General features: G+C 39.3%; 1 protein-coding gene across 3 annotated transcripts in view; it reads right to left on the reverse strand.

The window, feature by feature from the left end:
- SCP2 (sterol carrier protein 2) overlaps positions 1 to 15,409 on the reverse strand; it is a 109,203-nt gene that overhangs the window by 57,202 nt on the left and 36,592 nt on the right. For all 3 annotated transcript variants that reach the window (XM_054720882.1, XM_054720883.1, XM_054720884.1), the window contains exons 7-11: positions 13,190 to 13,253; positions 11,487 to 11,573; positions 9,054 to 9,204; positions 5,513 to 5,660; positions 1,450 to 1,557 (exon numbers count right to left, since the gene is read on the reverse strand). In XM_054720882.1, coding sequence (XP_054576857.1) covers positions 1,450 to 1,557; positions 5,513 to 5,660; positions 9,054 to 9,204; positions 11,487 to 11,573; positions 13,190 to 13,253 — 558 coding nt within the window. The remainder of the gene's footprint in view (positions 1 to 1,449; positions 1,558 to 5,512; positions 5,661 to 9,053; positions 9,205 to 11,486; positions 11,574 to 13,189; positions 13,254 to 15,409) is intronic.

Raw genomic sequence — 15,409 nt, forward strand, 5'->3', positions numbered from 1 at the left:
TACAAGTCAAAATGCCACAAAGCTTGCTGTTCTTACAGAAATTAAATGATTTCTTTTGTTGTTGTTTTGATTTTTTTCTTCAGCTATTTGTTTTTAATAAATATTCTCCTATATTGTTGTAAGCCACTGGTTAATTTCCAACATTCTGAAAAAAGTTAATTTTGACAAATTTTGCCAGTGCTCTCGGTACTTTATAAAGGACAGTATTTTCCCACCCCCAATGACACCACTCTCATCCTCACTTTTAGATTTCTCTGAAAGATATTAAACTGCTTAAAGCAATAAAAATAATAATATGTTGTAGAGTTTATAATATATTTAGAAGTACAATAATAGCACAAAGGATAAGATGGGAGTAAATGCAAATATTCTGCTGTAAAAATCCCTTACATTTTATTTGAAGTATTACAACATTATTTGAAGATAGACTGTGATAAATTTAAAGATCATGTAAATTCTAGAGCAAACACTAAGGAATAAGAAATAATCCAATAAAAGAGAGAAAATGAAATACTGAAAATTATGCAATTAATAGAAAGATAGCATGAAAAAGACAAAGGCACCAAAGAACAGGCAAGACAGAAAACAAAAAGCAAGGTGGCACATTATATTGCAACTACCTGTGTGTAGATATCTTACTATCTCTCTCTTACTCTCCATCTATCTACGTACATCTACTAAATTATAAGCTCACTAAATGTGAGTGATAAACAGTAATAAACCAAAATTAACTGCTGTAATGAATACTAGTACACTATTAATTCTAACATATGTATTTTGTAATCTTGGAATTTATAAAATTTTGCTAAATTAACTAATTCATATGTAAGACAATATGGAAAAATGTAAAACTCACCTATCTATATAAAAATAAGTCCCAGAATTTGAGTACTAAGTTATTTTAGAAATTTCTTTGTATAATTCCTTCATTTTATAATTAAGGAAACTAAGAATCAAAGTGATTGAGTAACTAGTAATTAATTAAAAGAGTCACATGACCAGTCAGCAGTACAGCCATAATAAAATTCATATTTCATAAGTTCTAATTCAGTTCTCTCAAAAGAAAAAAATTTCCTTGCAACACCAACCACATATATAACGATATATAATTAGGGTGTTCATTTCAAATGATTCATATCTAGCAGGTCTATCCAGATCTCTATTTGGAAACATCTTGTTAATTAAGTTGTACACCTTTTGAAAATACTCAAACTTTAAAAAATACAAATTGTTAAATTTAGAATATCTACTAATTCAAATTCTCATCAATTAATCAAGATCACTGAAGTATCCTGTACTTAAAGAAAAATAAAAGATACTGTGGCTAAACAATCATTTAAAGCACTGGCTACCAAGTTTAGAGAATACATTCTTTCAAATCAATGACTAATCATTCACACCTACACCAAATGATAATAAAAAGTATGTGAACTCTCTGTGAAGCATTACCTGTAGCTCCTAGTGGGTGTCCCTTTGAAATCAATCCACCACTAGGATTTATGACCCACTTTCCTCCATAAGTATTATCTCCTCTATCAACCAGTTTTCCACCTTGTCCTATAGAAGGGAAAATATATTCACAAATGTTAAAAATAACATTAGAACAAATGATATGTTTTTTTAAACTTCCATAGAGCCAAGAATTTCTTACAGCAAACATTTCTTAACAGCTCAAACTAACATCAAATTGATATAAGCACACTTAAAATTTAGGTAATAAATATTGAGTAATAAAGACATATATTTTCAGAACATTTCCTATATGAAAAAAGCACCTATTAATTCCTAAGAGTTCTTGGCTTCCAAAATTGCTACAAGTATAATAGAAATTCAGAGAACCAAAAGAAAAGAACTGAAATTAATACAATACTATAACTAAATTATATCCACTTTAAAAATGTATAACTTTGCCAAACTATAGCCATTTCCCTACATTTTTAACTGTACTCTCATATACTATACAAATATTCTTAATAAACAGGAAAGAGGGAGGGAGAGGGACAGAAAAAAGAGCACTTTATGAAATAAAGGGAAATGGCTGAAAATACTGTTGAGCCATAAATGTAAACTTAAAAGAAAAAAATTACATTACATGCTTAACAACTTCAACATGACTATAAATTCCCATGACATCCTTCCAAATGGTAAAAGGTAAATAAAAAGCATGCATTGTATCAATTATTCCTCCAGATGATATTTCTGATAATGAGAGGTGAAATCTTGAGGTAATGAGGATAATGGTGGTTGTCAGAGGCAGCTAATAGCTTTTAAGCACTCTTTCTGTCAGGCCTTAATTCTAATTATTTCACATGTATTTGCATAATTTAATAATCAAATCTACAAGATACAATTAACATATAACATTATATTAGTTTCAAGTATACATCATAATGAGTCCATATTTGTCTATATTGTGAAATGACCACGATAAGTCTAGTTAACATCCATCCCCAAATGTAATTACAAAATTTACTTTTCTTATGATGCTAATTTTGAAAATCTATATTCTTAGCAACTTTCAAATATACAATACAGTATTATTAACTACTAGAGGCCCAGTGCATGAAATTTGTGCACTCAGGGTGGGGGGCCCCTCAGCCTGGACTGTGCCCTCTTGCAGTCCAGGAGCCCTCAGGGGATGTCCAGAAGCCGGCAGTCAATCATCCTTAGCGCTGCCATGGAGGCGGGGGAGGCTCCCGCCACTGCCGCTTCGCTTGCCAGCTGTCAGCCTAGCTTCTGGCTGAGCAGCGCTCCCCCTGTGGGAGCACAGGGGGCAGGTCCTGCATTGAGCATCTGCCCCCTGGTAGTCAGTGCGCGTCACAGTGACCGGTCATTTCGCCTTTCATTCAATTTGCATATTAGCCTCTTATTATATAGGATAGTCACTATGTAATGTAGTTGTACATTACATACCCCATGACTTATTTATTTTATAACTGGAAGCTTGTACATTTTTACTTACCTTCATTCATTTTGCCCAACTGCCCAACACCCCAACCCTCGCCTCTGGCAACCACCAATATGTTCTGTGTATATATGAGCTTGGTTTTTTGTTTTGTTTTGTTTTCAGGTTCCATAAACTGAGATCTCATGTAAATGAGATCATATGGTATTTGTCTTTCTCTGACTTATCTCACTTAGCATGATGCCCTCAAGGTTCATCCGGGTTGTTGCAAATGGCAAGATTTTCATTCTTTTTTTTTTTTTTTTTTTGTAGTTAAATAATATTCCATTAGGAAATTTTCCAAAGAAAAGCTAAATAAATGGAAATGCATACCATCTAATGGACTGGAAGATTCAACATTGTTAAGCTGACAATTGGCTCTAAATGGATCTAGAGATTTAAAGAAGTCCCAATGAAAATTCCAGCAAGTTTTTTTGTTGCTGCATTTTTATAGAAATTTACAAACTAATTCTAACATGTGCTTAGAGATGCATAGAACCTAAAATTACTAAAATTATTTTTGAAAAGAACAAAGTTGGCCCTGGCCAGTGTGGCTCAGTTGGTTAGAGCATCATCCCATACACCAATGGTCGGCAAACCGCGGCTCGCGAACCACATGCGGCTCTTTGGCCCCTTGAGTGTGGCTCTTCCACAAAATACCACAGCCTGGGCGAGTCTATTTTGAAGGAGTGGCATTAGAAGAAGTTTAAGTTTAAAAAAATTTGGCTCTCAAAATAAATTTCAATCGTTGTACTGTTGATATTTGGCTCTGTTGACTAATGAGTTTGCCGACCACTGCCATATACCAAAAGGTGGCAGGTTCAATTTCCAGTCAGGGAACATACTCGGGTTGCAGGTTTGATCCCTGCTTGGGGCACATGCGGAAGGCGACTAATCAGTGTTTCTCTCTCGCATCAATGTTTCTCTCTCTCTCTCTCCCTGTTTCTCTCTCTCTCTCTTTCTCTCTCTCTCTCTCTCTCTCTCTCTCTCTCTCTCTCTCTCTCTCTCTCTCTCTGTGTGTGTGTGTGTGTGTGTCTATATCTCTCTCTGTCTCTTCCTCTCTCTCTAAAATCAATAAAAAGCATATCTTCAGATGAGGAAATAAAGAAAGAAAGAAGTTTTTTAAAAAAGACTAAAGTTGGAGAACTTACCCTATTTGATTTCAAGACTTGCTATACACTATAGTACTATATAATTAATTACAGTCGCCAAAATAATTTGGTATTGGTAAAAAGATAAAAATGTAGATCAGCCCAGGCCAGTGTGGGTGAGTTGGCTGAGCATCGCCACCAGTTCAATTCCCAGTCGGGCACATGCCCAGGTTGTAGGTTCGATCCCCAGTCGGGGTACATATGGGAGGCAACTGATTGATGTTTCTCTCTCGCATCTCTCTGTCTCTCTCCCTTCCTCTCTCTCTAAGAAATCAATAAAAACATTTTTTTTTAAAAAGGATGTAGATCAATGGAACAGAAGAAAGAGTCCAAAAATGGACCCTCACATATATATGGGCAACTGACTTTGAACAAAGGTTCCAATGCAATTCAATGTGGAGAGAAAAGTCTTTCAGCAAGTAGTGCTGGATATGTGTATAAAATAAAAAAGATTTATATTGACTTTTATTTTACACCATATACATAAATTTACTCAAAGTGGATTATATGCTTAAATATAACATCTATATCTATAGAATTAGAAATAAAAACAGAAGAAAATCTTTATGACCTTGAGATAGGCAGAAGCTTCTTAGAGTACAAAAAAACATAAACCATTAAAAATATTGATAATTTGCATTTCATCAAAATTTTAGAAAGCTGTTTTTCAAGCAACACTATTAATAAAACAAAAAGACAAGCCACAGCCTAGGAGAAAATGTTTACAACATACACATATCAGACCAATGACTTTATCCAGAATTTATATATACATTCTTACAACTCTTAAAGAAGGCAAACAACCCAATAATTAAAGGGCAAAAGTTCTGAACAGACACTTCACACAAAAAATACATGTATGACCAATATGCACATGAAAAAATGCTAACATCATTAGTCATCAGTGATATGAAAATAAAACATACTACATATTCTTTAGAATGGCTAAACTTTTAAAAACTGACCCCATCAAGTATTGGTAAGGATGTAAAGCAACTAAAACTCTCATACACTGCTGGTAGTAATAGAAAATGGTACAACCACCTTAAACATGAAAAGAAAAAATCCTCCAGATCCCACAAACTAGTTTTTCCATTTTTCTTTCTGCAAATCTTCAAACACAATTTGAAATAGAGAAGTACAAGTGTAATTTTATATCCTTCCCTCCACTTAACAGAACATTAAAAATATCCCTGACTTACATAATACAAATTATCTGTATACCCTGTTATTTCAGTGTTGGTATTGTCCAAGACTACAGGTTCTAAAAGTCCAGTATCGAGGTAGCTTACATTCATTTTGCAGTGTGGCAGAGGCAACATGGAGGGGAAAGCAACTATGAATTCTTTTCTTTAATTGTGAAAATGAAAATTTATCAGAGAAACTAAGATAATATGCATCTCATGAAAGATAGTACCTTCTGGACAGAGTCCCAATGCTTCATAAGTAATGAGTTCGTTAGCAGAAAAGCAATCATGAAGTTCTATTACATCAATATCACTTGGTCTCAGGCCAGATTTCTCATAGCACTTTCTGGCAGCTTCTTTACTCATATCAAAGCCAACCTAAAACCAAAATCACATATAAATAAAGAAAAGGCATAAAAACTGGGACTTTTATATAAGGACTAAAGGCCTGGTGCACAGATTCGTGCACCGGTGGGGTCCCTTGGCTTGGCCTGAGGTGATCGGGCCGAAACTAGATCTCTGACATCCCCTGAGGGGTCCCGGATTGCAAGAGGGCGATTCTTGGGTGATGCACCCCAGAATCGGGCTCCCTCCTCTTTGGTTCCAGGTGCATCACCCAAGAACTACAGCTGCCAAGTCACCACAGCTGCCAAGTCACCACAGCTCGGCAGCTCCTGCATTGAGCATCTGCCCCCTGGTGGTCAGTGCATATGATGGCTACCAGTTATATCAGCTGTTATGGAATGGTCAGCTGGTGGAACGGTCAGCTGGTCGGCCAGTCGCTTAATCTTTTATAAATATAGATTATATGAGATTAATAGGCATAAACTTAACGGTTGATAATTGGCGACACATATTGAAATAACTATTGATTCTATTTTTTTTAATATATTTTATTGATTTTTTACAGAGAGGAAGGGAGAGGGACAGAGAGCTAGAAACATCGATGAGAGAGAAACATTGATCAGCTGCCTCCTGCACACCCCCTACTGGGGATGTGCCTGCAACCAAGGTACATGCCCTTGACCAGAATCGAACCTGGGACCCTTCAGTCCGCAGGCCAACGCTCTATCCACTGAGCCAAACCGGTTAGAGCTGATTCTATTTTTTACAGAGAGTTCAAATAAAAGTATATTCAGGAGGGAAAATATACATATTAAGTCTGGTGCTATAAAAGACAAAATTTCAAATCAAATAGATAAAATCAAATATATAAAAGGACTTATAATTCTATAGGACTTATCTTATGTTAAGTTATAAAACTATTAATTCACAATGTATAGTTGTGGTAAACAGGCTGAAGAGATTTATCAACAGATCATTATGATTCAGATACACTTAAAAATAATGAGAGAATTTTTATCTATATTATAAAAGGCCAGTGGCCATAACGCCATAACGCTGGAACAACCAAATGACCAGTCACCAGGAGGTGCATGGAGCACCTCTCGGTCCCTCCCCCATGGCCACAGGCTCCGATTGCAGCAAGGCGGGCAGCGGGGCAGGCGGGGCAGCCAATGCGCGAATGTGGAGGGCGAGTGGGTGGGGCTACGAGCGCAGCGCAACAAGCGGGCGGAACCACGCTATTTCACAAGCTGGGCCTCTAGTATGAAAATAAACAATCTTCACCCAGCTGACATGTCTCTGTGGTTGAGCGTTGACCTATGAACCAGGAATTCAGTTTGATTCCCAGTCAGGGAAGATGCCCAGGTTTCGGGCTCAATCCCCAGTGTGAGGCATGCAGGAGGTAGCCAATTAATGATTCTCTCTAATCATTGATGTTTTTCTCTCTCTCTCTCCCTCTCCCTTCCTCTCTGAAATCAATAAAAATATATGCTTAAAAAAAAGAAAGAAAATAAATAATATTCTTTTAGGGATTCAAAAACATTTTTTCAAAACCCATGCTCTTAACACCCTTTGATCTCAGATAATAACATGCAAACTGAACTTTTCTCCATAGAATAAAACTATGGCATAGCCCTAGCCAGTTTGGCTCAGTGGATAGAGCATTGGCTTGAGAACTGAAAGGTCCCGGGTTCGATTCTGGTCAAGGGCACATGCCCGGGGTTGTGGGCTCTATCCCCAGTGGGGGACTTGCAGGAGGCAGCCGATTCATGATTCTCTCTCATCGTGGATGTTTCTATCTCTCTCTCCCTCTTCCTTCCTCTCTGAAATCAATAAAAATATATTATATATAAAAAAAAAACTATGGCATAGTGGCAAATGTACTATAATAAGAAAACCTAAATATAAGTTTCACCTCTATCACACCCAGCACCTTAGCTTTGTGAACTTGGGCAAGTTATAGGAACATTTTCAAAATCTGAGCATTGTTGTAAAATTTTTAAATTGTAGTTTAGCATTTATGATTGTTTATATATGTATGTCTATGTGCCTTATTATATCTATATATATAAAAGGCTAATATGCAAAGTGTCCCCTTAGGAGTTCAACCGGGAGACCAGGTGTTTGATCGCTTGCTATGATGTGTGCTGACCACCAGGGGGCAGCACAGAATGAAGGAAGGTCCCAGCTGGCAGCTGGAAGGAAGGGCCTGGCTGGCAGCCTGAAGGAAGTCCCCAGCTGGCAGCCAGAAGGCCCCGATCGGCCCTGATCGCTGGCCAGGCCTAGGGACCCTACCCATGCACGAATTTCATGCACCAGGCCTCTAGTATATATCTATATATGTAAAAGCCTAATATGCAAAGTTCCACCTTGGGAGTTCGACCTAGCGGGAATTCCATCGCTCACTATGATGTGTGCTGACCACCAGGGGGCAGCACAGAACGAAGGAAGGCCCCGGCTAGCACCCAGTAGTTGGGGAAGGGAGGCCTCGGCCAGCAGCTGGCAGCTGCTAGGGACCCTACCTGTGCATGAATTTCATGCACTGGGCCTTTAGTATATATATATTCAAATATTCAACTAACTCTAGGTCTGCATTCTCATCTTTTTTACTTCCTCCATTTTGTATTTAACCTTCGATCAAGATTTTTGAAGTGTCACCCAACTGGTGTGGCTCAGTGGTTGAGCTCCAACCTATGAATCAGGAAGTCATGGTTCAATTTCTGGTAAGGGCACATGCCTGTATTGCAGGCTCGATCCCCAGTGTGGGGTGCGCAGGAGGCAGCCTATCAATGATTCTATCTCATCATTAATGTTTCTATCTCTCTCTCCCTCTCCCTTCCTCTCTAAAATCTATAAAAATATATTTAAAAATAATTTTTTTGAAGTGTCAATAAAGTTCCCTGAAAACATCTTTGTTTTCCCCTTGACTTTGTAAGATTGGAGTTCTAAGCATATTTAGCCAATTCAAAATAAAAATAAAAAGCACATCTAGTTAATTAAAAGTTATCATATAATGATGTATGACTCTATTCCAGGAAGTATATGTTCTCATCAGTTATTTTCCCCTAACACAGTGGTCGGCAAACTCATTAGTCAACAGAGCCAAATATCAACAGTACAATGATTGAAATTTCTTTTGCGAGCCAAATTTTTTAAACTTAAACTTCTTCTAACACCACTTCTTCAAAATAGACTCACCCAGGCTGTGGTATTTTGTGGAAGAGCCACACTCAAGGGCCAAAGAGCCGCAAGTGGCTCGCGAGCCGCAGTTTGCCGACCACAACCCTAACAGATTCTTAAGGATGGGTTATAATATTAGATATCCTAGACTGTTTTTCAAGCAAATTATATCCAGAGCCTATAGCAACCTTGAAATCCTTAAACAAAAATCCTTGATTAATTAATAAAACAGAACTTTAGATGTACCATTTTAATAACACTATTTTCTTCAAATGAGCTTGGCAAATCAGTCATCATCTCCTGTGCCAGAATCTCCACAGCTTTGGACTGAAGGCCGTACTTCTGTACAAATTCTTCACTCGCCAAAATTGCTGCTGCAGCACCATCGGAAGTGGGACTAAGAGGAGGTAAAAGTAATTATTTACACCTGGTCCACCTCAACCCTAAGATTTCAGACTAGGGGTTCTTTCTGGGACAAGAGGTGACTGAGTGTGCTTGATGGTCACTGGATGGTCTTCTTTGTGATATCTACAGTTAAATCTTATATATGCTTCCCTCCTGAGGGCTGAACCTCTATCAAGAACTTAAATGCTGTCAGTCACTGCTTAGTTGTCAGGAGCCAAGAGTAGGTCAAAGGATTAACTCTGACCTTCAGTAAGTTACTGAAACTAGGCCCACTTCCTCTTGCCTGAGGACAAAGCATTTCTTCTGTAGCCGCCCTTCAACTGCCACACCCTTTATCTATAGTTACGACTTTAGCCGATTATCTAGGTCAGCCCCCACCCCTCCTAGGCATCCACCCTTCTAGAAATCACATATAAGGAACGCTGTAAAAATAAAGTTTTGAGGCTTGATCAGAATCCCCTTTGTCTTGCCTCCATTCTTTGCGTCCCTTGTCTGTGTCTCATTCTCTTAGGTGCGCCGCCTCGGTACCCCCGTTAGAAGACCCCGCAGGTCGGGGAAACTTAGTCTCTGAGAATCTCTCTCAAAAAGTTTTTCGTGCAAAGAAGCCTGGACTTGCTTTTGTAGGTACATAAAGCATCTTCTGGTGACTTCTGAGAAGTATGCAAGGTCATTCCTATCCCAGTATAGTACAGATTCTGCCGTAGGACTAACTAGCTCCAACTCGCTATCTCCCAAACAACTCAGTCTTAGAATCCTTTCGAAAACTGGAAAAGGATGGAATAGAGGATACCAGAAAGTGCATGGTTTGGTTAAGACTCTTGAGATCTCCTCAAAATAGATCTTCCCTTTAGAGTAAGCTATGAAGGAAGGTGACAAATGATTGAGCCTTCTGCGCGTTCAGCTGGACTTTATACATGGGCAGACCCTCATATTGTAACAAAAGCTGGCCCTACTTGTTCACTTGCATCCCAGCCAGTATCTCCAGGGCGCAACCAGGTGATACCTTGGCACAGGCAGGGCCTATGCAGTACTAACTCAGTATTCTAGGAAATAAATATTGTCAAGCAATTTTTAAGATGTAACTGTTACCATTAGTAGAGCTATGATTTTTTTTCTTGGTTTATGCTTACTCTTAGCTACTATGGTAGAATAAAATTTCCTACAGTTGAAGCATACAGCAGGGAAAAATCTTGGGACTTCAGTGGCCTCCTAAGTCATATTTAAATGAATAAATACACTTAAAATAAAGTAGGTAGAAGTCATGAGATAAGAAAGTAAAATATATAATTTTCCAAGAGAAGAGACAGTCTTCTCCAAGCAGGAGAAGGAAGTAAGGGTACTCACTCCAGAGTGAGGACTACATTTGTTACCCTTGTAATTAGCTAGTTATTGATAATAGAGAGGAGTGAAAATAAGGCCAGACATTATAAGCATGTCCATTGGGGCAGCCTCACCAGGAAGCTGCAATTTCACATTCCCAGGGAACCACCAGTCCATTCCCTGCAGCTCATTGGGGGAAGGGACTGGGCAAAGGGGGAATGCACAGTAGAGTGGGGGTGGGGTGACATAGGAGAAAGATTAACACGGTGGTGCTCAGGTAGACATCTCAGAGGGTGTACTGCTTCTTGCATTGCCCTATAGTCCTAACAGTTAGGGAAAGTGCTTGCCTGTCAATCTTTCCTGGAACAAAGAAAACAACTAGAGGGAGTGGAGCCACTGCAAGCATGGGAAATCTAAGAAGGTTAAAATCCGCAAAGGAATTCTATCTCTTGCTCCCTTTGCTTTGCTCCTGCTTCCTTGCACTTCTCCATGTTCCGTCCATCACCATGTGGCCCCACACAAACCCCACACTCAGTGAACCGCAGCTGGGAACACAAGCTAAGCTGGCCTGATGCTAGACTGGACTGTGCAAATATGGAACAGAGGCTTCGGGCAGGGACTTTAATACTAGCCCTGCTGAAGACACAGCTGGACGTTTTCCTTGGCAGGACGCAGGGAGATGGGACCTTGGAAACTCAGGGATGTAATCCCACGCAAATAAATATCCCTCATTCTCCCACGTGACCCTCAGAAAATTCCTTTTCTTGTGACATTGCAAGAAGCCCACTTCCCCAGCAACAGGTGGGGACACAGAGAACACCCCACTGATAATGCATTGGTAGTTCTATAGAAAGAGATAGAGTAAAGATATATCCAGATACAGAGCCTAAGGTTTACCCGAGTGGGGAAGGGACAAGCAATAACTTCAATTAAATATTAAAATGTTTTTCTTACCAACATTGTAAGACAGTCAGAAAATCAAAAACTTTTCGAGAATTCATCACTTCATCTAAACTGTATTCCTTTTGGAACTGGGAATACCTAAATGCAAAACAAGTAGTTTTAGAATGTTAGGGAGCAATTATAATTTTTTTATTGAAGATGTTCTGGTCTAGAAGTTAAAGAGAAAATAATATGTAAGTATTCTTTTCACAACCAAAAGCTGGGCTTTTATAAACATTTTTCACCTTTAATAAACAAGTCGTTTGAATTGCATTTTTTAAAAATCCTAACTTCAAAATACCATATGCTGTACAACAAAAAATTTGACTAATTTTTGTCCTGGGTTACCCTCATGGAGCTTCTAAAACCTTTGGAATTTCCTGAGAGATAAAAGTGTCTTCGTTATGCTAATAAGGTGATTCTTGTGGTGGTGGCGGGGGGGGGGGGGGGGGGGGGGGGGGGGGGGGGGGGGGGCACAGGAGTCTGCTCACCAGAAAGAGAAAGACTAACCTTGTGAATACAGGGTTGGGACTTTTCAGCCAGTTTGACCCTAGGGAGAAGAGGGGGGCAGGAGTTTGAGTTCAATCATGTGGCCAATGATTCAATTGAGTATGCCTGCATTATGAAGCCCCAATAAAAACTATGGCCACTGAACTTGGTGGAGTTTCCTGGTTGGTGAGCACCAAGATATACTAGGATGGTGATATGCCCTCCATGGGAGAGAGGGCATGAAAGGTCTGCATTAAGAACCCTCCTAGACCTCACCCTATGTGCCTCTTTATCTGGCTGTTCCTGAGTTGTATCCTTTATTTTTTATTTTAAATATATTTTTATTGATTTCAGAGAGATAGTGGGAGAGAGAGAAAAAGAGAGAAACATCAATGATGAGAGAGAATCGCTGATCGGCTGCCTCCTGACACACCCCACACTGGGGATGGAGCCCGTAGCCTGGGTATGTCCCCTGACCAGGAATGGAACCATGACCTCCTGGTTCATAGGTCGACATTTAACCACTGGGCCATGCCGGCTGAGCATGAGTTGTATCCTTTATAATAATAGAGATGCTCCTAAACTAATTATGGCATCACATCCCAATAAACCCATTGTAAGTTGAAAATATCATACATCAAACATGCATTTAATCCACTGAACATAATAGTTTAGCCTAGCCAGTTTCTACTTAATGTGTATTACTTTCATACCACGGTAAAGTTAAAAAATCCTAAGTCGGAGTTGGGAACTATCTGTACTGTAATAATAAACACAGCATTTTCCTCATCTATACAATGAGAACAAAAAGGTCTACCTTATAGGGTCCTTGGGAAGATTAAATGAATATGTATATAAAAGTATCTAACACAGTGACACAGAGTTGGCATTATTATTTTATTGCCTGGTCATATTGCTTTTGTATAGATTCTAGTTATGTGGCACTAATTCAGTTGTCAGTGAGCCAGTTTTATTTAGCAACCATTAAGTACATGCTATGTGTCAGGTATTGTGTTAGGCACTAGAGGATTCAAAGATTAATGACCTGTGTAATACACATGATGTAATTTTACTTCAAATTATTTTTTAGGATATGAATAACCATATTATTTTGCCAGAGTAAGAGTTAATGACAGCAGCATAATTAAAATACATTATTAAAGTTGCATGTTATATAGCAGGATAACCCAGATTTTCACTGTATTTCATATATCTGAAATACTTACGGGTTATTAACTGAGTGTTTATGATTTTTCCATCCAATTTTTGCAAAGTGTTCAACTTTAGTTCCTGTAGAGAAAGCAAATATCTATTAGTGACTTAATGTTTTCCTACTACTTGTGAGCACATGTTACAATGGATACTCAGTGTCCTGCTAAATATTTCTATATTTTCCTTTGCACAGATATCAGGATTGAAGATGTCAACATTACTCCCTCAATAAATATTTCTTAATCATTAAACTTGGGTATATTTAATGAGTTGAATCAAATAATAGGCATGCAGGGGGGCAAAAATAGGTATACAGTTGTTCTTATGGAAAATAATACAATAATTAATAAATAATAATACAAGAATAAACTGTTTCGTGTACTCACAACTGTAAACCCATCCTGTATAATATGAAAATAATTCAAACTGGCCTATTCTATCTACTATAACTAGGGTCCAAGTTCAAAAACTAGAAAATATAGCCTGGGACCACACTGGTTTTAAGACACAAAAGCACTGCTAGCAATTTTTCAGGAAGTCTGCCAAAACATCCCAATGCCCCCAGATGAAGTGATTTTTACAGCTCACACTATGCTCCAGGGCTTGCTCTTCTTCTTTCCTATGATGAGACAGAAGGGTCTTTTGAGGAGTTACGTCCTAACAAGAAATGTGTATGTTTTTCAAATTCCTTAACAGAAAGTTTAAAGAATAGTGTCAAGAAAGCAAAAGCAGGCACATTAATGAGGTAAAATTTGTAAAATGAATTGAATTCTCCTCTGAAGCTAGAAAGACCATGGAAGAGAAAAAGTCAACTAACTGGAGCTAATAATATTATGTTAAAAATGTCACAGTAGCCAAGCCAGTGTGGCTCAGTGGTTGAGCACCGATCTATGAACCTGGAAGTCATGGTTCGATTCCCAGGCAGGGCACCTGCCCAGGTTTTAGGCTCAATCCTGGTATGGGGGGTGCAGGAGGCAGTCAATTGATGATTCTCTCTCATCATTGATGTTTCCATCTCTCTTTCCCTCTCCCTGAAATAAAAAAAACAAACAAACAAATTTTTTTAAATGTCACAGTAATATGGAAAGTCCTCAATTCTGTTTTATCTCTATCTTCTCTATCAAGGAGAATGATCTTCAGAGCAGAAATAACATAAATATAATTGAGCCAATCTTCTCTCAATTCTAATTTTTAAAAGGGAATAAGGAGGAACCAAGATGACGGCATAGTTAAACAACTAATCTGCTGCCTCACACAACAATTTAAAAAATACAACTAAAAGACAAAACGTCTACCACCCAGAACCACGGGAAAGTGGCTGAGTGGAAGATTTACAACTAAGAAGAGAAAGGAGCACAATCGCTGAAAAGCTGAGGTACGGAGGCACTCGAATCGGGCCGGCGGCGGGCGGCTGGGTGCGCGGCTTTTCTTCAACCCGCAGGGAGACAAGCTCCCAATCACTCTGAAATCCAGTTTCTGGGGACACTCGGGGGACCCAGGCACCTACGGGGAGAAGCTGGACTCTCGGCCATCGGGTCGGAAAGTGAGAGTGACTTTTTTGCAGTGGTGCGCCCAGCAATCATTGTTTACTGCGCTGGAGCGTGGGGCGCAGGGACTTGGAAACGTGGAAAGGCAGAGACGGCTGACGGCAGCCATCGCCGTTGGCCACGCCCCAGCCTAGTGACGCCCTGAGACCCCACCCAGCCCTGAGGCCCCGCCCTGAGGCCCCGCCCCGCACATTCTACAAACCCACCCAGGCTCCACACAGCGGCTTTTGCATATAAATGGCCTGTTCTGGAGCAGCTTAACCAACTGCAGCTCCAGTCAGACTGCTCCAAAACCGCCCAAGCAAAGGAGGAGAAAACTAGCCCTTGCTGTAGCTCCTGCTGGGGGACACACAGTACACAAGGGTACACCAAGAGTGTCCACCTCAAGTAACTGGGAGGCTGACCCGTTGAACCAATAGGACACCTAGTACACAAAACTACCCTACCAACTTAGGGAAGCAGAGAATATGAGAAGGCAAGGAAACAGATCACAAACCAAAGAAATGGAGGAGAACAAGCGACTGGACATAGAGTTCAAAACCACGGTTATAAGGTTTTTCAAGAATTTCATGGAAAAGGCCGATAAATTCAATGAGGACCAACTAGAAATTAAACATACACTGACTGAGATAAAAAATATTATACAGAGACCCAAAAGCAGACTAGAGGATTGCAAGAATCAACTCA

This window comes from Eptesicus fuscus, chromosome 9 (genome assembly GCF_027574615.1).
Source record: "Eptesicus fuscus isolate TK198812 chromosome 9, DD_ASM_mEF_20220401, whole genome shotgun sequence".
In the NCBI taxonomy this organism is placed as follows: Eukaryota; Metazoa; Chordata; class Mammalia; order Chiroptera; family Vespertilionidae; genus Eptesicus; species Eptesicus fuscus.